At 36.5% G+C, this 27,460-nt stretch overlaps 1 protein-coding gene across 3 annotated transcripts in view; it reads right to left on the reverse strand.

The window, feature by feature from the left end:
• Positions 1-56: 56 nt before the first annotated feature.
• barc (RRM1_TatSF1_like and RRM2_TatSF1_like domain-containing protein barc) overlaps positions 57-27,460 on the reverse strand; it is a 111,698-nt gene continuing 84,294 nt past the window's right edge. For all 3 annotated transcript variants that reach the window (XM_083111744.1, XM_083111751.1, XM_083111760.1), the window contains exons 5-8: positions 23,656-23,825; positions 18,113-18,299; positions 17,619-17,755; positions 57-9,664 (exon numbers count right to left, since the gene is read on the reverse strand). In XM_083111744.1, coding sequence (XP_082967870.1) covers positions 9,460-9,664; positions 17,619-17,755; positions 18,113-18,299; positions 23,656-23,825 — 699 coding nt within the window. In that variant the 3' untranslated portion in view covers positions 57-9,459. The remainder of the gene's footprint in view (positions 9,665-17,618; positions 17,756-18,112; positions 18,300-23,655; positions 23,826-27,460) is intronic.

Below are 27,460 nucleotides of genomic sequence, written 5' to 3' on the forward strand. Positions count from 1 at the left end.
TTCAAAGACAAACTTGTTTATTTATTTAATTCAAATGCCTGAAGGAAGACAATTTATTTGGATCTGGGAAACAGTTTTACAAATCAGCTTATAAAATTTACAGTCATGCAATTATTTTAACAATGAATGTGCTTATTAATGACAAATGTAAGAAGATAACAATGACATAGGCAACCTCATATAGTACTATAAGTTTATTTTGAAGGGAGGACAATATTGCAGCAGTCCTGAGAAATAATTCATATGCTATTAACAAGAAATCACTACATTTTATTCTATTTATCACATGTTTTAATTTGCCATCTCTTTGTTTCTTACATCAGGTACATCTTGAAAAAGTAATATTTTTAACATTCTCCTTCACTTATCATGAAAATTATGTTCCACTTAGAAAATAAAATTCAGTGTTTTCTCACAATATGTTTTATTCTTCCCAAAATTACCCTATAAAAATGTTTGTACAAGGATATTTCAATACAAAAATGTTGGGCTCAAAAGTTTCATATTTAAATACATACCTAGCAAAGTTCTTCACATGTCTCCAATACAAAGACTGCCATTATTCTTTTTTATTTAAAAATCAAATTTAAAAATATGAATTATGTACTTTGGGTTGTTCTTAACTCAACATTTCATACAAGTAATATTTAGAAAATACAACTTTATTAAAGAAATGGTACATAATTTTGCGTTTTTAAATTGAAATGTGGACATTTGATGTCAACTTTTGCAAGTGGCTTGAGGTTTTGCAATTTTAAATCACAAAATACTGATTTTAATAAAAACTTGTACCAGAAGAGATTTACATTTGCATTACCAACTACAGATTCAATTTATACTATGCCCCTAAAGTCAAAACACAGATGATTATGAAATCTTGAAATGTCTTAATGATTGTAATTTTAAGTAGAAATAAAATAAAATATTATATTGCTTCTTTCAATGTGATAAGCTATGTAATATGTTTCTCCACATGACTGGCTAATCTACTTGCTTTTGCAAACGAGGTTGCAACAATGAGCACTAGAGAGCTGAAGGGAGAGGATTTCACTTGAGAGCCAAATAGTTCACACAGATGATGCTAGATAGCGTATGGAATTAAGAGCTTCTTTGCTCGAGTGATTAACGCTCGGACAGGCAAATTTAGTGACACATACTCAAAGCCTAGTAGTACGTATAACCGTAATTTGTCCGTGGTAGTGGGCCCTCAAATATGGATCGTAAAGTGAAATACAGAGTGAAATTGACAGTTAAGTAAACATAGTCATCATTTCCATGTTAAAATATAGTTTAGTCTATTCACAGTGATATATGAAACTAAAATAGATGATTGTGGGCTGACACTACCAAGGCATATATTTTACATATATGTGTCTGTGTAATATCATTATTAAAATTATATTCTATTGTATACACTTGAGCCTAGCATGCACGAAGATGAGGAGAAGTGAGTGAAAGTGGTCCCATGCAGGAGCACATTTATTACACTAGCAGAAGACCTAAAATATTAAAATTTCCAGAATGATCATCTGGTTTGATAACTGGCAGGATATATTGCTTTCTCATGTTTCTTTAATTTTCAAAATAAACTTTTAGAGTTCAATTTTAAACAAGTTATGCATCATGTCCCTAAAGCTGTCTGTACACAATCAAATGACTTCCATGCTTCCAATGAAGTGGTGTTAAACTGGAGATGCCTTTCCAGCCAGCGCGGGTACTGCCTTTATGGCCGTGACCCTCTGTTGCCGCATTTACCTACGAAGGAACTTGCAGTCAAACAACCAATTAGGCCTAGTGCTTGGGCAAGAAGTGGCAACATTTAAATCCCTCCTCCCCGAAGCAGCCAGCAGGGAAACAGCATTTTGTCAAAATCACCGTTCTGCGCTGGACACTGGTTGATATGATGACTCAACTGTAGAACACACATCAAGTTGCTTCGAATTCATGGTTAAGGTCCAAGAATTTCTAACTAGGAACGGTTCTAAATAAAGCCTTTCGTGACAGACTTTAGACCAATCACAGCATATATTATTGAAATCAATTATAGAAAAAAAATCATCAAGGAATAGAATGCTGTTTATTTCTATTCTGTGCTGAATATACGGAAAAGTGTAAACACACAGTCGTGACTTGCGAGAAAGGAATGGAGGAGCAGTCTCGTCTATATTTATTTAATTGCAATTACACAACAAAGAATATTCCTACAGCAGTGAGTGATGTGATCAGCAAACAATTGCAAAATACAATATTATTTTTGTTGTTGATCTCATATTTTAGATAAACAAAATGAAAAATACCATCTATGTATCTGTGGAAATGATATTTTGTGTCATTATGATAACATAGTTTCCTTGGTGTGTGTACATTTATAATAGAGAGAAAACACATCACACTTCTATTGAGTTTCTGATATACATCTTCCTTTAGAAATGAAAATATTACCTTTGTTACCGCTAAACTATTTATTATTCTTGCCATATACACTGCCATCTTTGGTAAAATGTGTAATGGTTGTCAAATTATTTTTTGTTTTTGTACGAGTGTAATTTCACACCTTTCAAAAAAAAATTGTTCAATGCCTTTAAATTGTAGAGTTTGTTGGGTCATGAATACTTTGTTTCAATGGCAACTGAACTGTGAAAATTCTTTTGTTTGCAAATATTGAACACCACCTTTCCCAGAAGATGTATAGGCAGGGGCTCACTAAGAACAGGGTACCCCAGTCAACTGACCTAATGCCTCTTTGGACTTCTTTGCATCAGGATTCATCATATTCAAAGTTTGCAAACATAAGACGAGTGACTTAATAGAGCCATGTAATTATGAGGGTAATTCGGAAAGTAACCGCCGTTGTGGCATGGTGCTAGTAGTAGTGGGCAATCGTTGTTACATCATGCAATCTGTGATTCCATAAGCTTCCAGCTGTGCTAGTGAGAGCATCGTAGTGCTGCGCGTGTGCTGGTTATAATGTCACAAAATGTGTGCTGCCATCAAAAATCCCACCAAATGCAAGGTACAAGGAGTGATAAGATATCTTTGGGCAAAAAATCTGCCAGCGGCCGACATTCGTCATGAATTGTGTGCTGTTTACGGTCCAAACATTATGGGTGAAGGTGTTGTGCATCAGTGGATCAGATTTTTCAGAGCAGGAAGAACAAACATTCATGATGAACCTAGCAGTGGTAGGCCTTCTGTAGTGAGTGATGATTTTGTCAAGAAAATTGATGACAAAGTTCGTGAGAACCGTTGATTCACAATCTCGGAGGATCTTTCTGAACAATTTCCGAACATTTCTCGGACTGTGTTGTACAAGGTTGTCACCGGAAAATTAGGCTACTGGAAGTTCTGTGCTCGGTGGGTCCCAAAATTCTCACAGAGATCCACAAAGCCAGTCGAATGGTCTCTGCCTTAGACTTTCTTTCCTGGTACAACATGGAAGGGGAGGAGTTTTTTAACAGAATAGTGACTGGTGAACAGACTTGGATGGCATTGATAGATTTGATTGATTGATTTGGTGTTTTAAGTCCACTTTATGCACAGTAAGGCTAATCGGGACTGGACCTACAGTTTTAAGTGGGATCCGAACCACTATGTGCTTCCACTGGGAATCGAACCTGGGACCCCTTGATTACAAGGCGACAACGCTACCACTGTGCCATCGAGGAGGCCAACTTGGGTGGCATATGTGAACCCTGAGACAAAACAACAGTCAATGGCATGGGGGTCATACCGGTTCTCCAAACAAGCCGAGGAAAGCCCGTCAAACTTTGTCAGCGAGGAAGGTTATGGCCACCGTGTTTTGGGATGCTAAGGGAATCTTGCTTGTCGAATTCATGTAACGTGGTACGACAATCACTTCCAAAGTTTACTGTAACACTTTGCAGAAACTGAGAAGAGCCATCCAGAACAAACATTGTGGTCTGCTGACATCTGGGGTTGTGTTTGTGCATGACAACATTCACCCACACACTGCTTGGCGAACACAAGACCTTTTGCGCCAATTCAAATGGGATGTTTTTGATCATCCCCCATACAGCCTGGACTTGGCTCCTGATTTTCATCTGTTCACTCACATGAAGAAGTGGCTTGGGGCACAGCACTTCGCTGATCAAGAGGATCTTCAAAATGCTGTGAAAGATTGGTTGAATTCCCAGGCAGCTGAGTTTTATGCAGAAGGGATAGGTAATTTGGTGAAATGCTATAACCAGTGCTTGAATTTACATGGTGACTATGTTGAGGACAGTTGTACCTATCAGAAGTAAAGTAAAAATTTGTTGTATCTATGCTGTTTTTTTATTTACAGCCAAACAGCGGTTACTTTCTGAATGACCCTCGTATATCACGGCAACAGAAGACCTCATCAGTTTTCATTTCATGACACCACTGAACAATGGAATGTGTTTGGTAGAGGTGAAGGTCATGTGGAGGTAGAATGAACTGCAATAAATTGGTCTGGTATACCCAACTTCCCCTCGAATTTCCAGTAAATTTTTACTCCAGATATACAGGTGTTTCAAGAGAATGTGTTGTGAAACTGTATCAGGGTTCCCACATGAACTCTAAATTCATTTTCCCTGAGATTCTCTTGAGTTTTTCAGAATTTTCAGGTTTTTTTTTTCCAGAGTACATAATTCATATTACATTCCTATTTTAAATTGATTATACAATGTCCTCCTTCATTTCCTCTCATAGCCATACTATCCTCACCTTTTTATTATTATTATTGTTGCTATTATTAGAGATGGTTTTGTCCAATGTAAGCATATGAGTGAATCAGTAATTTTATCGATATATTACTAAACAGCATTCAATTCAGTGCAATATTATGCCCTTTTGTTATTATTTCTATGAATAGAAAGATATAATTCACATGTAGTGGTTTTGAAAAGTAAATGTTTAATTGCGCAATTTGTTTTTCAAAGGCAAAATCAATTGCAGTTATCTGCTTCCACAGATTAATAAATGATGTAAAGTAACCATTCATGTTCTTCAAGGAACATTTACAATTTTATATTGGTTCAGAATATAAATTATTGGTATCCATAAATTTTGTAGTGATAGTTTATCAGTATTGGCAAAAATGTAATCAGTATACTTTCTGATACCTGAAACTAATTCAAGAATAAAATGACATCTCTGTGACTATAATTAACAGGTTGACTGCCATGAGTACCTGGTACTCACATGCATTGTCCTCATTGCCAAGAGTACCAAATGTGGTACTCACTTAAATGTTCATTTTGCTCGAAAATTGAAGACACAATTTCAATTTTGAAAATGGTGGTTATATCATGTCTTATGCTGGAGTAACATTTCATTGAATATAAATGTAATTTTCATATTTTCGAAGTATATATTGATAATATAAAGTAGTACAATTTCAGTTACAAAAATGACAACTTGGTGCAACATGCAGGAGACTGAATTAAGTTCTTTTGCGTCACTTTTCTCCCACTTTTGACTAATGAGTTATGTTAAGATGAAATTGATGAAGTGAAACTCATAGAGAACAATTATTCCCAGGCTGGGATTCGAACCTTGGACTCTAGCATTGTAGCATGCTGTTCTAAAATCTTTGCACAGATGCAGGCTGTACATGAGATAGATAGTTTGCCTTTTTCTTAAAATCCAAATCAGGAGTAAGTTGTAGCTGTAAATAAATACCACTCCATGTTCATAAAGTTATCTTATTTTATTGGTTGTTCGACACACGACGTTGTGGAACTTCCATGCAACTTTATGATTTTTTCTGGACACCGATTTAATAGTTCTGTTGGTTTTCAGAAACTCATTGCTATGGGCGACGTTTGTGCAGCAAGTGAAAATGAGCACAAAGTGTTCATTGATTGATTTATTTTACTTAAATATCTTGAACAATGTAGTTTTCTGACAAAAATCAAGCATTGATTTCCATTGTAGTTGTGTCGACTGAAATCATACACTTTTTACGTAAAAAAATATTTTAAATATTTAATTAAATAAATTTTAACACTATTTTAAATAATAAGTTTAGGGAGAATTCACACCAAAACGACAGGCGACATGTGCTGCTTGGGAATAAGCGAACAGATGCAAGGTTTCCCACCATAGCAGCACGGCAGGATGCACGAGCCTGAGTTCGATCGATGAAATCCTAAAGCGGCACGTGTCACTTTCGCTTCGGTGTCAAATCTACCTTATTTAGTCATGCTACTGCTGGTAAATAATGGTCATGGTATTCAGTTTCAATTATACTTGATGTTTAATAGGGTGGACTGACAAACAATTCTTTTCTAAATTTGACTTGTAATAGTAACATTTGCTTCAAAAAGAAAAGTTAAGAATTTCACATTGATATCTTGATTCTAAGGATCGCCCTATTGGTTCTGAAGTATTTTGGTTATTCAACCCTGCAACAAAGGTTACTTTTAGTCAATTTACAGGAGATTTCTCCAACTGCGAGTATGTACGTGGACCAAAAATCATACTTACAAGCTAGTTTACCAATTTGCTTGGGCTGTTTTACTCATACACAAACCCACCCATTCTTCAAGTATCTATATCAGTATTATCATGAGAGGGGTGATGTAGACAAGTCACTAGTTTGAGTTTTTGGTTGTGGTGGAAAAAACATACAGTTATTACAGTAAATACAATGTGTTTTCAAAGTCCTGCAGGGTTCTAAAAAGCTATAACTTAAAAGTAATAGGTTCATTACAACGAAATATTGTTTTCTACACAGAAAAAAAATAGCATTTTGTTCTGCCCACACTGCTGAATGACGTGTGTGCAGGTGATCACGTGATTCCGGCATCGATGCAGGAAAAAGCCCAGTGCATGTTATGGCTTGCAGAGTTAAAATCTTGTGTTTTGGTGCAGAGAAGGTTCCAAAGAATGTTTGGAAAAATTCCTCCAGTGGAGACAAGTATCCAGAGATGGTATGGAAAGATTAAGACTACAGGAGAGCATGTATGTAATGGAGTATTTGATAAAATGCTGGCAAACATGTACATTCATTTTTGCTGAAAAACCATCTTTTGCACTTGTCCAATTCAAATTTGGCCTCCTGTGTTTACAGCTTCAGTGTCTGAGTCTCTTCTGGTTTTGGAAATGCCCTCAGTCCTCCCTTAGTGTGCCGAGAAGGGAAAAACCCTGTTTTCTCAACTCACTGAACTGTAGACTGCAGAAGCTCATCTTCGTTGTTTTCGTTGTGACTGAGTGAGTTGTGTTTGGAGTTCATGAGTGGTGTTTAGCTATATATGATATATTGGAAATGTGAATGCTATTTGTGCGGAGATTGCATCATCACATTGTCCGACTGCATTTTTCATAAGATGAGAAGCAGAAGTGCCACCATAGAGGCTGTAAAGAAATGTCCTGTGTTTGGTGAGACATTTTGATACTAAGCTTTTACCAATAAAATAAGTGATGAGGAAGTTAACTACGAAGTGGTAAAGGCAAAACCTCACTACGAGCCAAGGGTATATGAAGTATCGATTTTAGTTGTCAGAAAATGGAGAGCTCCGTAGGAGAAAGCTTGACAAGAAGATAGTCATCATATAGCTCTCAAAAGGCTACTGAAGTCATATAATAATAATAATAATAATAAAAAGATGTTGATTCATGCAAAAAATAGCTACAAAAGTTTAAAAGCAAAGCAGATAGCATGCTTTTTGACATAAGGTTTTGTAAGTGTGAAAACGTCTCAGTGAAGGTACTCTAGAGGCAAATTTGCTTACCCGTTAGGGCTGCTCAAGCATAGCAGAGGGTGTCAAGGAAACAAAGGAAGATGAACTGGGACTGGACCTACAGTTTAAAGTGAGATCCAAACCACTTTGTGCCTCCAGACCAGGTATTGGACCCAGGACATGGACATCAGGGTAGTTACACCTCAGAGCTCATCATCAGTAGCTGACCGGCAAAAAAAATTAGGAGGAAAGGATAGGTTAGAAGCAAGCCTGCAGGCCAAGAAGATAATTTGACAGGACTACTTCAACTGCAGGAAAGGTGAAACCTGAATGCAGGAAAAATATGGGACACTTTCCATTGCCGAACAATTATCCAACAACCCCATCAGACCACAGCATGATTGTCCAACAACCTATACTTTGGTGACACAACCCCACCCATTCTGAAAGTATCTATATCAGTATTATCATGTATCTGCATGAGAGGGATGGTGTAGACAAGTCACTAGTTTGAGTTTTTGGTTGTGGTGGAAAAAACACACAGTTATTACAGTAAATACAATGTGTTTTCAAAGTCCTGCAGGGTTCTAAAAAGCTATAACTTTAAAGTAATAGGTTCATTACAACGAAATATTGTTTTTTACACAGAAAAAAAATTTGCATTTTGTTCTGCCCACACTGCTGAATGACGCATATGCAGGTGAATACGTGATTCCGGCATCGATGCAGGAAAAAGTCCAGTGCATGTTATGGCTTGCAGACTTAAAAATCTTGTGTTTTGGTGCAGAGAAGGTTCCAAAGAATGTTTGGAAAAATACCTCCAGCAGAGACAAGCTTCCAGAGATGGTATGGAAAGATTAAGACTACAGGAGAGCATGTAATGGAGTCCAATGAAATATCTTAAATGAAGATCCTTGGAACTGGGAGTGGCGAGGTCTACGTTACACAGTATCTTATGCAAGAAAATGAAAGCCGGCCCCTACAAGTTGAGATTTGTGCACGATCTGATAGAAGAGGACTATACCATGAGGAAGGAATTCTGTGAATTAATGTTAACCCAATTAAATGGTGAAGGAGGTGATGCCCTTCAGTCTCTCAGTCTTTTTTTTTTCTCTGATGAGGCCACGTTCCATGTTTCGGGAAAAGTGAATAGACGAATTTGGAGGGTTGAGAATCCAGGAGACTTTGATACACATAAGCGAGATAGCCTCAAGGTCAATGTGTTGTGCACAGTTTCCATCGGCACCAGCTACCTGAACCATGTTAGACATTCCTTGTCCCAGATTGTCTTTCCATTGTAACCAACCAATTCGTTCAATGAAGGGCTGTTAAGCATCCTTATATGGGAACTTGTTGATGTGTTACCATGTCTTGTGGTATAATAGTACAAAAAAATACCCAACTCAAAAACATGTAACTTAGACTGTTTTCTGCACATTTTTTATGTATTGAAACATTCTTGTACCTAAACAAAAAATAGTCTTTGATTATGTTATTGGTATTATATTCTACCAACAGACTTAAATCTACACACACATGTACAATATGTATTACATATATAATATAAACGCAATTGCTTCTGCAATATCATTTCAGAAAATGACACAACTGTGAATCTATTTCCTGTTCACATTCAACAAAGAGAACTGTATTTACACAAACACAGATATTTGCAATAATTTGGTTACTTCATAGAGGCAACACAAATCTGCTTAGTGGTACTAGAAACAAACTTCACATAGTGCAGCTCGTCCTAGATTCATAGTGCTTTTTAACAAAAAACAAGACACTTTCAAAGATTCTTTGAGTCTTTTTCACAAACAGGACTTTCCTTACTCACAGCTGTCTCTAAAATGTTCCTTGCCCCACTGCCTGCAGAATCTGAGGGTTGACCACTTCCCTCTGCTTTCATCTTAGCCTTTTTCTCATCTTCTTGCTTTACAAACTTGTCCCACTTCTCTAAGCGAGCTTTCTTTTGTTCCTCGGTTTCTGCAACCCTACAGAAAAAAAGGTAATAAGGGCTTGAAGTAAGCAGTTTTCATGAAAATATGGAAACATAAATATTAGGGATGGACCAATATATAATTTACTCATACTGATTACAGATATTCTACCCATCCAATATAAAATTCCGAACACTTCTTGAAGAGAGTGAATAGTTCACTGAATGAATGCCTTAATAAATGGATGACTACAATGCAAAAGAAGCTGCATGTTTACACATTTACCTTTTGAAAAAGTAGGGAATGAAGATTATATGTTTATATCCATAAAAACATAACAAAATGGCAGAATATTGCAATTACGAGATACTATGGAACCAAGATTTTACATTCCCGGATTTTATACAGGGTGGCGCATGAAATGATACCCCATTTACTTTTTGAATGAAATTAATATTTATGTATTAATTTTAAAATATTCTTTCCTAGGAAACCTTAATCCATGGAGATTTACTGCCAGAGGCTGTAGTTCACTGAATCTTCACCGTGGCGCTAGCAGTCCAGTGTAGCGGCATGGCTGACAAAGGAAGGCTCACGCCAGAACATCGTGCAGCAATAGTGTTGTTGTTCGCGGAAACCAAAAGCATTGTTGGTGCACAGAGACGTTTACGCGCCCAATTCAACACACGTTGGGCTCCAAGCAAGAGAACAATTCACAAACTCGATGAACAATTGCAGGTTCAAGGGACATTACTGGAACCGAAACGGCCACAAGTGAATAGTGTCCGTACGCCGGAAAACATCGAAAGTGTACGGGTCGCTATGCAAAGAAGCCCCAGTAAGTCCTGTAGAAAAGCAGCTACCCAACTGGGTATATAGAGATGCTCCCTGCAAAGAATTCTCAAAAGTGATCTTCACCTGTACCCCTATAAAATAACAGTTGTGCAGAAACTGACACCAGAAAAGATTCAGCGGAGACTGGTATTCGCTGAATGGGCCGAGGGACATATGGATGTTATCAACAATACGTGGTTTTCGGATGAGGCTCACTTTCACTTGGACAGAGTGGTGAATAGACAAAATATGCGATTTTAGGCTACCGACAATCTGCAAGTGCTCCATCAAAAGGAAAGCCATTTTCCCGGGATTACAGTGTGGGCTGCTATTTCAACGCATGGACTCATTGGACCATTCTTTTTCGATGAAAATGTTAACAGTGAGCGTTACCTGGAGAGGCTTCGTAATCAATTTATTTCTCAGCTTCTTGTGAAGGATTTGCCATTTAACAGACCATGATTTATGCAGGATGGTGCAAGACCGCATACTGCCAACGTGGTCTTGGATTTCTTGCACGAGATCTTCAACTTCCGCATCATTTCAAACAGGTTTCCAGAACGCTTTAATGGTGGGCAGTATTGGCCTCCCAATAGTCCAGACCTTAATCCCTGTGACTATTTCCTGTGGAGATTCCTGAAGGAAAGGATTTTTCCAAAACATCCAGAAAATCTCATGGATTTGAGAACATTAATTACATAAGCTTTCACTGAAATTACTGAAGACATGTGTCGGAGGGTGATCATGATCAATAACCTAACTGTTCGTTTGACTACAGTTGTGCAGTGCAATGGTATTGAGCATGTTTTGCATTGAAACATTTTTCCACATTGCTATGTTCATTGCAATGTATGTTTTTTTGACAAATGTTGCTTACTGAAGATTTTACACTAAAAACAAATGGGGTATCATTTCGTGCGCCACCCTGTATTTTCCTGCATTATACATTCAATCTTGATGGTCCCGAAATAATAATAATCCGTTGCGCAACAGCCCATGAAGGGGCTAGGCATACCTACCGACTGCCGGTCTCCCTTCCCACGCTTTCCTTCGTCACCTCTAAGCGTGGAGATCTTCGACCAGTATTGGAATAGTCGGGGCGTCAGCCAGAAGTATCCCCAGCCGTTATAGTAGGTCTCCGTGACCAGATTACGCTCACTCACTCGGAGCTCCCCAATTTCCTCACGATGGTGGGTTGCCACCGGCCCTATATGTAGGCCGAATAAATTCCGACCAGAGCCGGATTCGAACCTACGCCGTCCCGCAGCGAACGATCTCAAGATGAGTGAATGCCTTAACCCGCTCGGCTACGGAGGAGGACTGTCCCGAAATAGCAAAGTGTTATAAAATTTTCCTCGGTTTTACATATTCCAGCATTATAAGTTTTTCAGCTTGGCACCATCAAAAATGTAAAATCGACGTTCCATTGTATTTGTAGATATAATGGATAGGTAAAATTATCGGCGATTTTATGTATAAACTGATTGCCCATATTGGTCAAAGCCAATAGAGTACAGATTAATTTATACCATCCCTAATAAACATTCAATTTGACAAATTCTACAGGTGGAGCACTGGAAATAATAATACAGTAATTTTTATGACTTTGTGGATTCTTGTAAAACATGACTTCTACATTAAACTTAAGCTTAAATTTAACATATAATATTGCATAAAACATTGCTTTGCGAATAAATATGCTAATAAAAAAAAGTAAAGCTGAGCTGATACCAGTGGTATTGGTATCAGAAAGTATTGGTTGGAATTTATCACAAACGCTGGCTGATACTTTCTGTGAGTCCGAGAGCCTCACAGAGTCTAAATATCCTGGAATTTTGGAAAATGCATATTTTCATTATTTTTGCAACAACATTGTGTGGAGACTTTATAATAAAATGATTATCTCATGTGATATTTTGAATAGATATGGTATACTTCCAATGGAAAATTTATACATTAAAATATATAAACACTCTGAACTGCTTTGAATTCAAAATGGTATTAGCTCGCTTCTAAAAGAAGTATATTGGACTTTCATAGTGTCACCACATTGTGGATTAAAAAGGATCTTGGAAGGCTAAGGGAGCAGAAACATGTAGGGAAGAGTATCTAGGAATCTATAAATGGCAAAAAAAAAAAAAAAAAAAAAAAAAAAAAAAAAAAAAAAAAAAACTGGCATGGTTATGAAATGGGTCACTGAATACTGAAACATCAACCTGAATGGGTTCAATGCAAAAGTTGAGAATGATATAAAATTTTATGAACAAGAGAGAGGGGGGGGGGGGTGTGAAGGGAAAAGAATGCTACAAACATGTGAAGAAAAAAAAAGATTGGTGACAAGCAATACATAGTGCAATCAAGTCACAAGATATGAAGGTTCGTCAAGGCAAATCTGGTCGTTCAAAATAACCAAACACATCTACAGAAGACATTACTTAATGAGGAACAAGTGCCACTATTAACATGATGCCATGGGCAATGGAGTCACTTGTTAAACAAGATGGTGGGCAAACCTGAGAGTGCGAACATGTAACAGCATGTTGTGATGGAGTTTCTAGTGAATGAAGGTGTAAAACTGAGTGAAATTCATTGAAGGCTTCAAGCACAGTATGGTGATTGAACTCCTAGCCACAGTAAAACATTTGAATGGTGCATACAGTTTAAAGAAGGCCATATATAAGTGCAAGACAATTCCGATTGATGTGGATTGGAGTCGAGTGCAGTCATTCCCATGAACATCCAGTGAGTGGAATGTGTGATTGTTGTAAATACTTGGTGCGTACTGAAAGTCGTGATCAACTTTTTATTTCAGACGTAAATGTTTACGTAGAGCGATGCGCTGTATAAGACAGTTAGAACCATCTATTGTGACAACATACACTTGAAAGTGGGGTGATCGGCGCAGTACGATGCGCATTAGCGAGTAGCGAGTAATGGCTCCGTTTGACACGTTGTTTCGCCAGCGTGCAGTAATTGAATTTCTGTTGAAGGAAGGTGCATCGGCATCAGATATCCACCGCCGATTGCAGGAAGTGTATGGTGATCAGTGTATGGCTACCAGTAGCATCAGGCGATGGATAAAACATTTTAGAAGTGGAAACACAGACATCAGTAATCTCCCTCGCACAGGCTGCCCGAGAACTGCCTCGAACAACAGGAACGTGGCTCGCGTCCAGGAAATCATCCAGGGGAACAGGCGTGTTTTGGTTAGGGAACTTTCACACATTGTTGGAGTAGGGCACAGTGCTATCCAGGAGATGATTGGTGTACTGGGTTACCGGAAAGTGTGTTGCAGATGGGTGCCAAGGGATTTGAATGCGGCACAAAAACGAAACAGAAAAGATGTTTGTATGGAACTTTTGGTGCGGTACCGAGCAGAGGATGGAGGCGAGGGTTTCTTGAAGTGTTTGGTTACTGGAGACGAAACCATTTTCCACCTCTACGAGCCTGAGAGTAAACGTCAAAGCCTGGAGTGGCGACATCAAACATCACCAAGAAAGAAGAAACCGAGGACAATGTCATCAGCTGGCAAAGTAATGGGAACTGTCTTCTGGGATTCGGAGGGTCTTCTTTTCGTGGACTTTCTCACTCCAGGGGAAACAATCAATGCTGCTCACTATGTGCGCACTTTGAGAAAACTTCGTCGTGCTATTTGTGAAAAACGTCCTGGCAGGGATAGTGTTATCCTCCAACACGACAATGCCAAGCCGCACACAGCACAGCTAACGAGGGATGAAGTTGCCAGATTTGGGTGGGAACTCCGACATCCTCCCTACAGTCCAGATCTGGCTCCTGACTTTCACTTGTTTTCTTTTCTGAAAGAACACATGCGGGAAAACAGATATGACACCAACAAGGAAGTGGAACTTGCCGTTAGGAGAATACTCAGACGTGCCCGAACGGAGTTCTACAACAGAGGAATTTTCAAACTTCCAGAACGTTGGCAAAAATGTGTCGATTTAGATGGTGATTATGTTGAAGACTAATAAAGGTATGTACTTTAACAGGCATATATTAGATTCTTTTTTGTACAGTTTACTTCCTTCTTGTAACATGTTGATCACGACTTTCAGTACGTACGATAGATGGATAACATGTTGCCAAGTTGCGGAACGGCAGGTATTTTGAGTTAGTTACGGTGAAAACTGTGATTGCTACTTGACAATCGCAGTTCTTTTAAAGTGTGATTTTGTGTGTTTGCTGTTTCTAGAGTTGCAAGAGCAAGTTCTAATTTTAGACACATTGTAAGTTCACAAAAAAGATATGCCACATTCTTTAGCTGGGTGGTGTTATATAGAAGTATAATAGAAAAATAAAAGAAACAAAGAAAAGAAAAAAAATCATTAAAAAACGACAAGATATGTACTGAGGAGATGAAGAAAAATGGTGGAAGATAAAAATTAGTAGACAGGTAGAGTGAGGTAGTACAGACATACAAGGAGGGTGGAGGAGAGACATATGAAATAAAGACATATGGCAACCTGTCAGATGACTTTATTGTGCGTTGATATTACAACAACGTTAATTTTTGTACATTTTGAAGGTGAACTGCAAGATGTGTAAACTGTTTGTAGCATTTAAAAAGCCTTAAAGCTTTTAAACTTAAGGAGTTTTCTTTAATTAAGAAAGCATTTGTAGGAAGAATTGTATGTGCTTTTTATTTTATTTACTTACATTTATATTAGAACATTGTAAACAAACTGAAACTTTTCGGCATAATTATAAACATTGGAATATATGGATTGCATCACATCAATGTTTTGTCAAAATAAATATTCACTCATGAGATAATCAGAATATCAAATAGCCGTTAATTACCCATTAAATCTAATTTTTATGCAGAATTAATGAAAATGTATATTTTGCTCATTTTGCATGATAAAGGGTGGAGCAGAAAAGAACTTGCAAATATTCACTAGTCAATAAACCTTACACTGACTTTTACTTAAAGTATTATAATTATGTGAAAGATGTAAGTTTGCCATTATGAATGTAATTTTACTAGGTGTCATCCACTGAGACTGATGCATTCCTGCATTTGAATCATGATGCACAGTAGCATGATGGAAGAATTTAATGATTTCTTTCCACAATCCTATTGCACTATTTCAATTTTATATGGATGGTAATTCATGTATGCACGAAATATCCAATGAATGAGATCTGCTGGATATGTTAAGAGCAACAGCTTGTCAACGTGCAGATTGTCTGGGATTGCGGCTGACAGCAACACAAACTCCTTTAATATTTTCCGGTGTCCACACAGTTCAATTTCTTCCCGTAAGTTTGTTACCTCTTGACGGCACTATTCTCACCAAGGTCCCATTTTTTAAAAACATTTCAACAGTTAATATGTAATATTCACAAGGACATGTTGGATATAGCTTATCTCCTCCCTACTGAAGGCTGAGTACTGCGAAGTAAATACCAGCCAAATAACGAATTTGTCTGTCTCACCTTACATATAGATAATGAAAGCATCAGTTGGCATCTGTAAAATTAATTTCAAATATTACTTTCCAATATCTGATAAATTAACATAAGGTTAATCGGGACTAGACCTACAGTTTAAAGTGGGATCCAAACCACTATCTGCCTCCACCTGGTATCGAACCAGAGACCCCATGAGTGATTCTTTTGATTATTAGTAAACTCAATAACTAACTAACTAACTCTCTAGCCTTCTTGAATCTGAAGGTTCATGGCTGCAGCAACACAGGCCTTCCATCTATCCCTATCCTGAGCAAGATCTATATACTCTTTTCCATCCCTACCAATTCTCAACATTATCCCCCCATATTCGTCTTGGTCTTCCTACTTGTCTCTTACCATCACGTTGCCAAACAAGAATCCTGTAAACTCCTCTTTCCTCTCCCATTCATGCTACAAGGCCTACCCACCTAAGTCTTCTTGATTTAATCATTCTAATAATATCTGGACATGAATACAAATTATGTAGTTCTAAATTATGTAACCTTCTTTACTCACCTGTCTCCTCATCCCTTTTAGGTACAAATATTTTCCTAAGGATCTTATTTTCAAATACTCTCAATTTATGTTCCTCTTTCAATGTAAGGGACCAAGTTTCGCATCCATATAATATTACAGGCAAAATTTCTGTTTTGTATATTTTAACTTTTAGTTTCTTAGATATTAAACGAGAAGACAAAAGTTTATGAAGACAAAAGTAACATGCATTTCCTATATTAAGCAGACTTTTTATTTCGTCTTTAATATCATTTTCATTTGTTAGTATTACTCCCAAATACTTGAATTTGGAAACTGGTTCAAACGAGTTGTTATCAATAATTAGATTTTGATTATTATCTAACACTTGGCTTCGGCCTGTAAGCATATATTTGGTTCTCCTTCTAACTTCCAAACCAATATCTTTAGCTGCTTTGAAAAATATTTTAGCATTTTTCTAAATTGTATTTACATCATCCCCCAGTAAGTATACATCAGCTGCATATGCTAACAGCTGAGTAGAGGCATGCATGTTTCGTTTTTGACGAAAATACAAAATGTGAAATAACAAGCTGTAATGTTCACTTTTCATGTTTCTGAAAGGTGTGAGGTGGATTTTGCTACCCTGTTTTGTCACAAAAAGATGTGAAATGAACTGCTAAATGCAAAACAGACTCTTAAACACAAAATTTAGAGTTTATTTACTGACGCGACACTTTCTGAAGTTTGAATTATCCTGTGAATATCAGGATTCATGGAAAATTGATTAATTCTGCTGTAAATACTTGAGAATAAACTTAATATTCTGGTAACAACATAAATGTGTATCAAAAGGGATATGTTTATTTTGTGTAATAAGTGCAGTTTCTAAATCAAATTTAGGATTATATTCACAATTTTAAAACCAAAATGTCATTTTATATACTGCCTTTCATCTAATTTTTCACTGCTATAACAGGAAAATTTTATTTTATTTCCTGCTTTTGAACCTGGAATGCTTTTGCACTAAAATTTGTTTATTTATTTACCAAAAATATGTGACACTAATTATTAGCTTTACATTCATTTCATGCAGAGTTGTGCTAGGTACCAAATGGTAATGTTACAACAAATTTGGACCTTCAGCTGCAATTAGCAGCTACTCTTCTCAGTGATGGCAATGAAAACAAATTTTTAAGGCTGCATCAGTTCACAAAACAAAGCTTACTTGTATTTCGTCTTCCCATCCCAGGTCTCGGCAGTAATCTTCCTCTGGCCAAACCATCTTCCATTCAGCAGCTGAATACACTGATCAGCTTCTGCCGGTTCTCGGAATGTTATCTGAGCCACTCCCTCTGGATGCCTCTGAAATATTTATCACAATAACATTTTCATTAGCTTGAATACAATTAGGTGTAAACATAGGGACCCCAGAAAACAGTATTTAAAATATAGTTATTACTTTTAAATATAAATAAGACTACAATCGCTATCAGGGTGTGTGATCTGCAAGTTTGACACATATCACTGTAGCACCTGTAAATTATAAAGATGCAAGCTGAAAGTAAGTTAGAAAAGTTTCACCTATGCAGTATATGCAAACCATGGAAAGCATAATGTACACCACAATTTTTTAAAAAAAAGTAGTTATTGTGCTTTCTATGGAATAATTGTTTTAGGAACAAGAAACCTAATCAAAAGTAAGGAAAAATATATACATACATCATGAATAACAACTTTGCGAACACTTCCACATTTTGAGCATTCTTCCTGCAAGTCTTGTCTGTACTCCAAAATAAGTGCAACATTATCATCAAATATCTTTGGATCAAAAAGGTTCTTAACAATCACCACTCTCTCATTCTTCGGACGTTGACCACGCAATAAATCAGGTCTCCAATCGAACAGTCTGTAACAATAAACATACAGACAATGCAATTATAAACAATCAACAAGAAAAAAAAACTAAACCAGATTTAACAAACTTCATGGATAAAAAAGAAAAATAAAGTATTCGAGAAACTTGCATTAAACTTCCAAGAAAATCAACAAACATACAGACATTTGTAACACAACCACAAAAATTTTAACCAATCACTATCCTTTAGCAGAGCCCCCATGTCTCAATAATTTTAGCATCATCACTGAAAATTCAAATTTAATTATTTAAAAACTGATGAAATTGATACTATAATTATATTTTGTAACAACTTGTACAGAATGGTTGGATCCAATGAAGTGAAAAGATTTTCTCATTGTCTTAATATAGAGTTCTAACTAATTTTGTGAAACCAAATTTCCTGATTTTTCCGGGTCTTCAGGCATTTTGAAATAAATTTCTGGACCAATTAAAAATGCTACAACATACTAATATATATAAATATTAATCTTTAGCAGACGGTGCCTCATGTGCCTGGAAAGCCTCGGTGGACAGGACATTTTCAAGCGCACGCTTTTCAAACTTGTCGCAAAGTACATCAAAAATCTTGGCTCAAAGACTAATTGTCATAGAGAGATGAAATCAGTTGTGTTTTCTTAAAGACAGGGCTTTTAGTGGAGGTAAAATTTATACATCATGCCTTACAATAATGAGTGTTAAAGGAAGAAGAAAATTGATTTTTTGAAGAAAAAAAATTGGGCCTTAAAATAGACTGAAGTGGATAAAAAAATGTATGTAGCAGTGGTAAATTCCTTCAACCACACAAAGTTTCATTGAAAACAGAATGATACTTCTTGGCTAAAAAAAACAACAATGTATAAGAGTGTCAGAGTTGCCATCTTAAAGAATCAATATCCAGAATTTTGGCCCTATGAATGCTGGAAAGACCAAATTTGGAGGGAAGCACAAGAAAATACCACTCCTTGAGGATATGTAATGCTCATGCACCAACTTTGGAAGAAAAGAAAAAAGAAAAGGAAATTACGGCAAATTTTGGGCCTTTGCCCCTGAGTCACCACTGGACCATTAATTCTTGCACATTGTTAAAATGTTCCTTTGTTCTCATTATTACATGTAAAAGTGAAATATGTCAGAAAAAATGGTGGTTGAGGAGTTATAACCTTTTCTTCTAAAACCTGTCCACAATACCAAGAGGAAAACAAAGGACTTTTTTAATCTCCGCTTGTTAATAATAGTGACAGGGGATACATTGTTTTGTAAATCAAGTATGTCATACATGATATGTATACTAATGAACAAAAGAGACAGAACTGAAATATCGTGTGTAGTTTTCAAGTAATGGCATGTTAATTCCTAGTCACGTTGTACTGGGAAAACCTTTTCCCATGTGTCCGCAATGGGTATCCAGCCGGTCGGAAGAGTTTTTCCCATCCGGCCACTATAGGTTAAATCTTCAACTCTGGATGCTAATGAAATGAATGAAGTTTATTCAACACAGTTGAAAATAGTGTGATGTAATTTTTTCTTAGAGAGCAAAGCATCCTATTTTGAGAGAATTGCCCATGCATGAAGAAAAGTTTCATTTTTGAGTCATATTAAAAACAAAAGAAAATGAAGGGGCTTTTACTAATAATGTGAGTGGTAAAACGTGCATGTTTAATAAAATGGAAAGGTAGGAAAAAAAAAAAACCATGGAACAAAATACAGCTTATACAATGTGTTTCAAAAGTCCCACAACTCTTAACTTTGAACATTTATAACAAGAAACTCATAAGAGATATTTACATCTGGTTCATCTTCATCTCTTCCACACATATCATTTAATATTCATTGTAAAATTAATTAATACAATAAATTCTATAAATTAATTAGTGGCTCAAAGCAGCAACAATTTCTTCTTCCATAATGCTAATTTTCGAGAAGATTATACAAAAGGCTGATCGGGCTATATCCGAAAGATTTGACAACGCTGCTGCCACATGTGTAGTTGCGCCAGAACATTGAAACCAGTGTTGTGTCTGAGCTTGCAGTTGCCGGAGCGTTGTCTTCGTGCTAGTGAAATTCTGCCGAAAATTAACCATTATTGGGAAGGGTACATCATGGATATTTTCCACACACATTTTTCGTACAACCAAAGAGCGAAACAGTGTCGGGAAAATGGTTTAACCATCAGACTGACCACAGCTAAAGATATCGTGGCCTGGCAAACACAAATGGTGCTCATGCAGAAACATTCACCAACAAAAAGGGCCCGTTCGATGTTGCCAGCGAAAGTGTGGCCTGAAATGCTTCATGGAATTTGGTTCAATGTGGTGCAGTCCACTGTCAGCGATGTCATTCGTTGCCATCTTGGCCTGCAGTGCATATGTAAGGACCGGGTTCACAACCTTCTCTCACACACACCACATTGCAGAATGTAAGACCAACTGCCGCAAACTGTAAGAAAGACACTTGGTGGAGTCAAAATGGAAGACAGTTATCACATTGGATGAGACCTACATTTATCTCACGCGTAATGGTAACATTAGGGAAATTACGTACTGTGACACCTATGGCAAGGGACGTACAGAGTTTTACCACCAGTGGCGATAAAGTTTCCTGCAAGGAATCATGATTGTCGCCAGATACAGTTACAAGGGGAAGTTGGAGATTTTAAGGTAGAGAAAAACGTAAAGGTGAATGCTGCCTACTTCCAGGAATCCATTATGGTCCTAATCTATTGGACAGACATCCTCCCTCATTTGTACAGAGCCAACAAGAACCAGGTGCAGATCCACATGGATGAAGCATCAAGCCCCACCACTAGATCATCCCTCCCGGTTTTATTAGGACATGGAGCAGGAAACAGAAATCTGTGTTATTCCCTTTCATGACATTCCTGTCAAAAGCTCTGATGCCAGTCCAATTGAATTCTGCGCATTTGGACTGTTAAACAGAACGTCTACAACATTGCTGCCCCCGCACCCTCACTGGCCTATGGAAAGCCTGTAAGGAGAAATGGGATGGAATTCCTATGAATGTGCTCCAACGTAGTTTGTTGAAGTGGAAATTGCGGTCGGGCGATAGCCCATAATGCTGGTGGTCCCATAGAACACAACCGGTGGTGGCAGCATGGCTTTTCATAGGGTAAGTACACTTTACATATCGGTCGGATATAACCCGATCAACCTCTGAACTAAACTCCGTAGCTCAACAGCCACTTGAGGGGCAAGTTCTGCCATCTGGCTGGTCAGCACATCGAGTCCGATTATCAATATCTTTTGGTTTACAAGGCTAAAGTCCACTACAATTGCTTTCGAGTAGATTCCAATGCTGGGTCACCACAAAAATTTTGGAATTCACACCAGAGATTGCATGCAGGAATGCTTACGCTAAAGATGAAAGAAAGATACTGAAGAAATTATTGAAGGCCTATCTGTATTTTGAAGTTCTGTGACTGCTATTATGTAAATCTGTTGTTTGTGTCAACAGGGAACATGTGCAGCACTTGGAATTTGTGATGGTAACTGTACGGATGAAGAGAAAAAGAGACACTGTAGTGGTCTATAACCTTGGTTTCAGGTAGGGAAATTAGTTCCCTCACCAAAATCAAGCTCCATGATGAAGAGGAAGCAAATATCTACAAGATTTATTTCACCTTTCAGTGAGTGGCATTTAGCCCAGGAATAATAGGAAAATATATGCAGGACAACAGCTATGTTTTTGAAAATATACTTTTTCAACTTCTAATACAAATACATTTTATACTATTCTGAATGTGGTATTTGTAATCTTTATGAAATTCTGAGTAAGTATGGAGAACTCGAAAAATTTGCTGTTAAATGGTCACGAAAAATGCAAGTTAAGGTCAAGGATATCATTTCACACACACAGCTGAAAAAAGGCAGGAGTTGGCATTCCAAAAATAAATTAAAATTAAAGTGTGTGGAAGTAAGAGCCCTCCCAAGCCCTAAAATTCATGGGATCACACATCTCTGAAATTGAATCTTGGTCTTGTTGGATCATCATGGTGTGGCACATTAACAATCTCTCTTCATTAAAGGTTGATTGTTAGTTTTAGGCACTGACTCCAGGTGATCATTTAATGTTAGACAGGGATGCGCAGGATGGAAAGTTTTTCATTTTGAATGGAAATAAAAAAAAATCCTGGCATTTTGGACTGGAAATGTTCACCATTTGCAGACAAATGTAAGTGCTTTTTAGGATGGATTTTCAAAGATGGGAAAAATCTTCACATGCTATTTCTTGCAGAAGTGATTGTTTTCATATTTCTTGAATGAAAACTGCCATTTCCAAGAAACTGCTGGCACTTAGTGAAAAAAATTCGACAATTGTAATACACAACTACTTGAAATTTCCCTTCTGTTTGTGAATCTGAAAAATGAAAATCATTTCCTGAAGTCAGAATCTGAACTGATTTATATATATATATATTATATATATATATATATATATATATATATATATATATATATATATATATATATATATATATATCGATCCCAGTACTGATATTTCATGATATTGCACCTCTGGTGTTAAGAGGGGTGGAGAATCACCATTCAGTATTGATTAATAGATTGTGACATGTAGCAAAAGGATATCACTTAACTTTTAGATATGAAAAGACATGATCCCCTCTTTTTAAGACATTTCAGTGGGGGAGACAATTCAATTGCTCCTTCCAGAATCCTCCTTAATGTTAGGAGAATGGTGATTTCCTTGCGATAACTTCTGTGTTTCTTTCTTTCTTTTTTTTAACATAATTATAACCACACACAGCGATGTCCACGAAAACTGCGGGCTGTCACTGTGAGTCAGTGTTGCCACGTTCCATGTACATCTTTACTCCAATGAATAAAAATCTGTATAAAATCAGTTTCACAATGTGAATTGACAATGATACTGTATTTGCAGTACTGCCCGATACTAAGAAAAAGTTGTTTCACAAAATTGATAAGCAATTTTAGAAATCTGAATATTAATTGTGTTTAAAACTTTTCTGTCTGCAAGATCGGACCACCAATTTTTTTATTGACAGAATTTCAAAGAGAGCAATTATATGCAAAAGTCCAAAAATCAACACTTTTTTGGTTCTCACACTGATGAAAAATAGAAGGCATACTTGAAACAAAATTTGGTTAACACAGAATTGAATAATCTAAATTTTGTAACTCATTTTTGTATAGTTCTATTGGTTAGACTCGAATATCCATGATTTTGAATCTGACAGTAGTACTGTTGCTTCTTTATCATTGTCATGCAAGTGTGTATGTGTATGATACAGGCTACAAACATGCTGTGCCTGAAAATGTCTCTTCAATGATGTAAACTCTAATTACAATTATAACTTGAAAGTAATTACTTTTCTTGCATTTTCTTCAGTTTCTCCTTTTCTTTCTTATGCTTCTTCTTTGGTTTCAGCGAAGGATTGTACTCTCCTTTCATCTGAAACTTGGCTCTTTCAACATGAAGTTTGTGTCCCCTCAGATCATACCCATCCAACAACTTCAGGGCTAGGTCCACTGATTCAATCTGCAAAAGAAAGGGTCGCTTTTACTCCTTTCCATCAAAGCAATGATATTCACAAAAATCACCATAAACACCCACCTTAAATGCTGAGCACAATGACGACTTCACACAGTTCATCATCATACCTTTCTTGTCAGAGTAACTTCTGTTAGAATTTAAATATTTTCATTTGTTATGTTAGTTTTTTTTATATATATCTTTAGGCTGATCATGATGATGAGGATGAATAAAGATTAGATAAAAAAATTAAAGAAAAAACATTGACAATGTGTTGGTTCAAAAAACTGTAGATGCATATGATTTTATATATATATTATATATTTTATATAATATCATTCACAGCAGTAATTATAATAGTATTTATTATCTGGAAAGGTATAGCAAGTGCCCAACCCACATTATTTAATATACAACAAACATCATCAATCAAATGATACAAGCAGCTCCACCTTCTGAACATACATATTCAGAACTTCCTATATTATTAACCAATTTTTAAGGTGGCAGAAAAGTGCATTAAATTTAACCTTCAAATATAAGGATATCCTTTCTTAAAAATGGCAACCTGAAACCAAATTGGATTACAAGATAGATCATCCCCATTAAAAGAACAAACAATATTCTTCCATGATCATACGATACTAATTTTAATTATAATTACAATGCTAGTAGGATATTTATTAATATCCCTATTTAATAACAAATTAACTAATCAAATATTATTAGAAGGGCAAACCCTAGAAACAACATGCACAATTATACCAGCAATCACTTTAATTTTTATTGCACTACCATCACTACGATTATTATATTTACTAGATGAAATTAATCAACCCTCACTAACAATAAAAACAACTGGGCATCAGTGATACTGAAGTTATGAATGAATATATATATATATATATATATATATATATATATATATATATATATATATATATATAATTAATTGGTGAGGTATATATAGGGTAGGCAAAAATTCATACAACTGAGATTTTGAACATACGTAACCTTTGTACAAAAAACAATAGAGACATGAAACTCGTACTGGGTATTAATTTTGTCTGTGTGGATATTTTTGTAAACATTAAACAAGAAAATCATGCTTTACATGAACGTCCAGTCTGTGGGAAAAGTTACTAAGGTGTAAAAACAAACATGGATAAAAGACAGCTGTGGAGATATTTTTTAATCACAATGTCACATCACTTCAAAATCATAAAAGGTGAATGAAAAAGAGCTCCCACCCATCCACCAACAAATTTTTGTCCATTCAAACACTATAGTATGGCGAGATAGCCCAGGTTTTGAACAAAGTATATGCTACCCAGAGGTAAAGTAAGGGGTGTGTGACTACCAGTGCCTTGCATGCCATGGAACTTATTGTAAAAAAGTGTAATAAATAGAAGTGAGGAAAATGGATCAAAAGGGCTAACATTTCAGATTATTAAACAAAATGAGATTCACAATTATCCTCTAAGTTCTGAAATTCAAATTGAACAAATTGAACAAAATAAGTAACAAAGTCAAATGGCTATATTAAAAAAGTCAAATTAGCTAAGCCCAGTTTACAATGTTCATGTTCAGTTTCAATATTTACTTTCTTTAAGTTTGAAGCTTGTTATTTTAAACTCTGCATTATTTTGTAAAGGTCAATAAGAGTTGGCAACTCTAGCGGCATGGTGGATTCTAGTTGCAGACTACTTTGTCTTGCTTTGGAACACGATTTACATCATGTTTGACACATGGATTTCATACATTCGATGTCTGTTCTTTTAACTGTGCACATTTTAAATGACATAACTTAATACACTCGCAACACTGCACTTTTATTTCCTGTCTTGAAACAGCTTTAACACATTCCACACAGGAGATCATTGGGATATATTGAATGGCTAGCCATTTGCTCTGAATAACACCTTGCAGTGGTTGGCAATACTGTTTGTTTACATTCCAGAGAATGACATCAACCCATCTCCAACTCTTCAGAAGTCGTGAGCCAATTCAGCTCCAGGAAAACCAGAGAACGCATTTTTAAGGTGAATGAAATTATTAAATATAATTATAATCATTAATTATTATTTTTAATTAAGTTTCATAATATTTTTGCACACATATTCCTGAAGATTTTGTATCAATTTACATTGAGATTTCAAATTTAAAGAATTGGGCCTCTAATTCTAATCTTGCCCAGGGCCCCGCAATATGTTGCTACACCAATGATGCCACTGATATACAGCGTGTCCACAATGAGACTCCAACATTTTGAAAGTCTATAACTTTTTCATTTTAAATTGTACAGCTGTGATTCCGGAAGCAGCAGAAGCAGAAACTCAAAAAGTTTATGTGGTAACGTTTTAGTGCGTGCAATAGCCGTAGTGGCGCTGCAGCACTCGATTGTTTGAAAATGGAGATTCTAAACGAGAGTGCACAGTTTCATTCGAAAGGAGTCCACAGATGTCAGTAAGACAAGCAGTGAAGAACTGTGTGAACTGTCGACCGTTTCATACCAAGTTCTCTCGCTGCTTGTCTTACTGGCGTCTGTGGACTCTTTTCAAATGACCTCCGCACACTTTCTACAACCTGTTCCTGGATTCTGGGTTTACCACCACAGTGTCCTTTCAAAACATTGCCGGTCGCCAAAAACTGATCACACCACTTCTTTATAGTCATGAATGTCGGAGGATCCTTATTGTACACACGACGAAAGTTTCGTTGCACTTGAATAAGTGATTTCGTTTCTGCACACCACCACACAACCTGTGCACGCTCGTTTGGAATCTCAATTTTCAAACAATCGATTGCTGCAGCACCATTACGGCTATTGCACGCACTAAAACGTTACCACATAAACTTTTTGAGTTTCTGCTTCTGCTGCTGTACAATTTAAAATGAAAAAGTTATAGACTTTCAAAATGTTGGAGTCTCATTGTGGACACGCTGTATATATATATTTTTACATGGAACTTCATCACATCTCTGGATATAACCATTAGTTCATTCTTGTCAGATTATTTCATACCAGTATCAATTTTTTTGCAACATTGTGAGTCTTCCTTCTACTCAGTGGAGACCCAAACCAGGAGTGCCCCAATCTCCAAGCCCTTCTCCTTAAATATGGGAATGACTGGTAATACTGAACAACCACTACAATCTAAAACACTTAAATGTATTACTAGTTCTATGTACTGAAACCATGAAAAATAAATCTAATGGCTAACTATCCTTCATTATCTGCATAGAGCAACGGAATGAAAGGATATAATTGGAGACTGGAATGAACAACTCATGTGAATATATAGTACTAATTCCCAATTAATTTCATACATAACTGCACAGTACTTTATAGATAATGTTCTTAGATGGATCCATGTATGTGTTTTAAATTTATTTCAGTTAGCTAGAAATCCTGAGGAGTAGTATTCTAAAATGTTAACTGGGTTGACAATTATATGCTTCCAGTTAAATATTATCTGTATTCAAATTGGCTCCCTCAGCCTCTTATCAATGGGTACCTGGGGGTTAAAGTGGCTGAAGAATCATCTCCATAATGGCTGGGATGAAGAATGTGTGCCTCTTTGGTACAGTGTAATGTACAGGGGAATACATACAATACAAAACAGTACATACAAATATGA

This window comes from Lepisma saccharinum, chromosome 1 (genome assembly GCF_977018435.1).
Source record: "Lepisma saccharinum chromosome 1, izLepSacc3.1, whole genome shotgun sequence".
NCBI lineage: Eukaryota > Metazoa > Arthropoda > Insecta > Zygentoma > Lepismatidae > Lepisma > Lepisma saccharinum.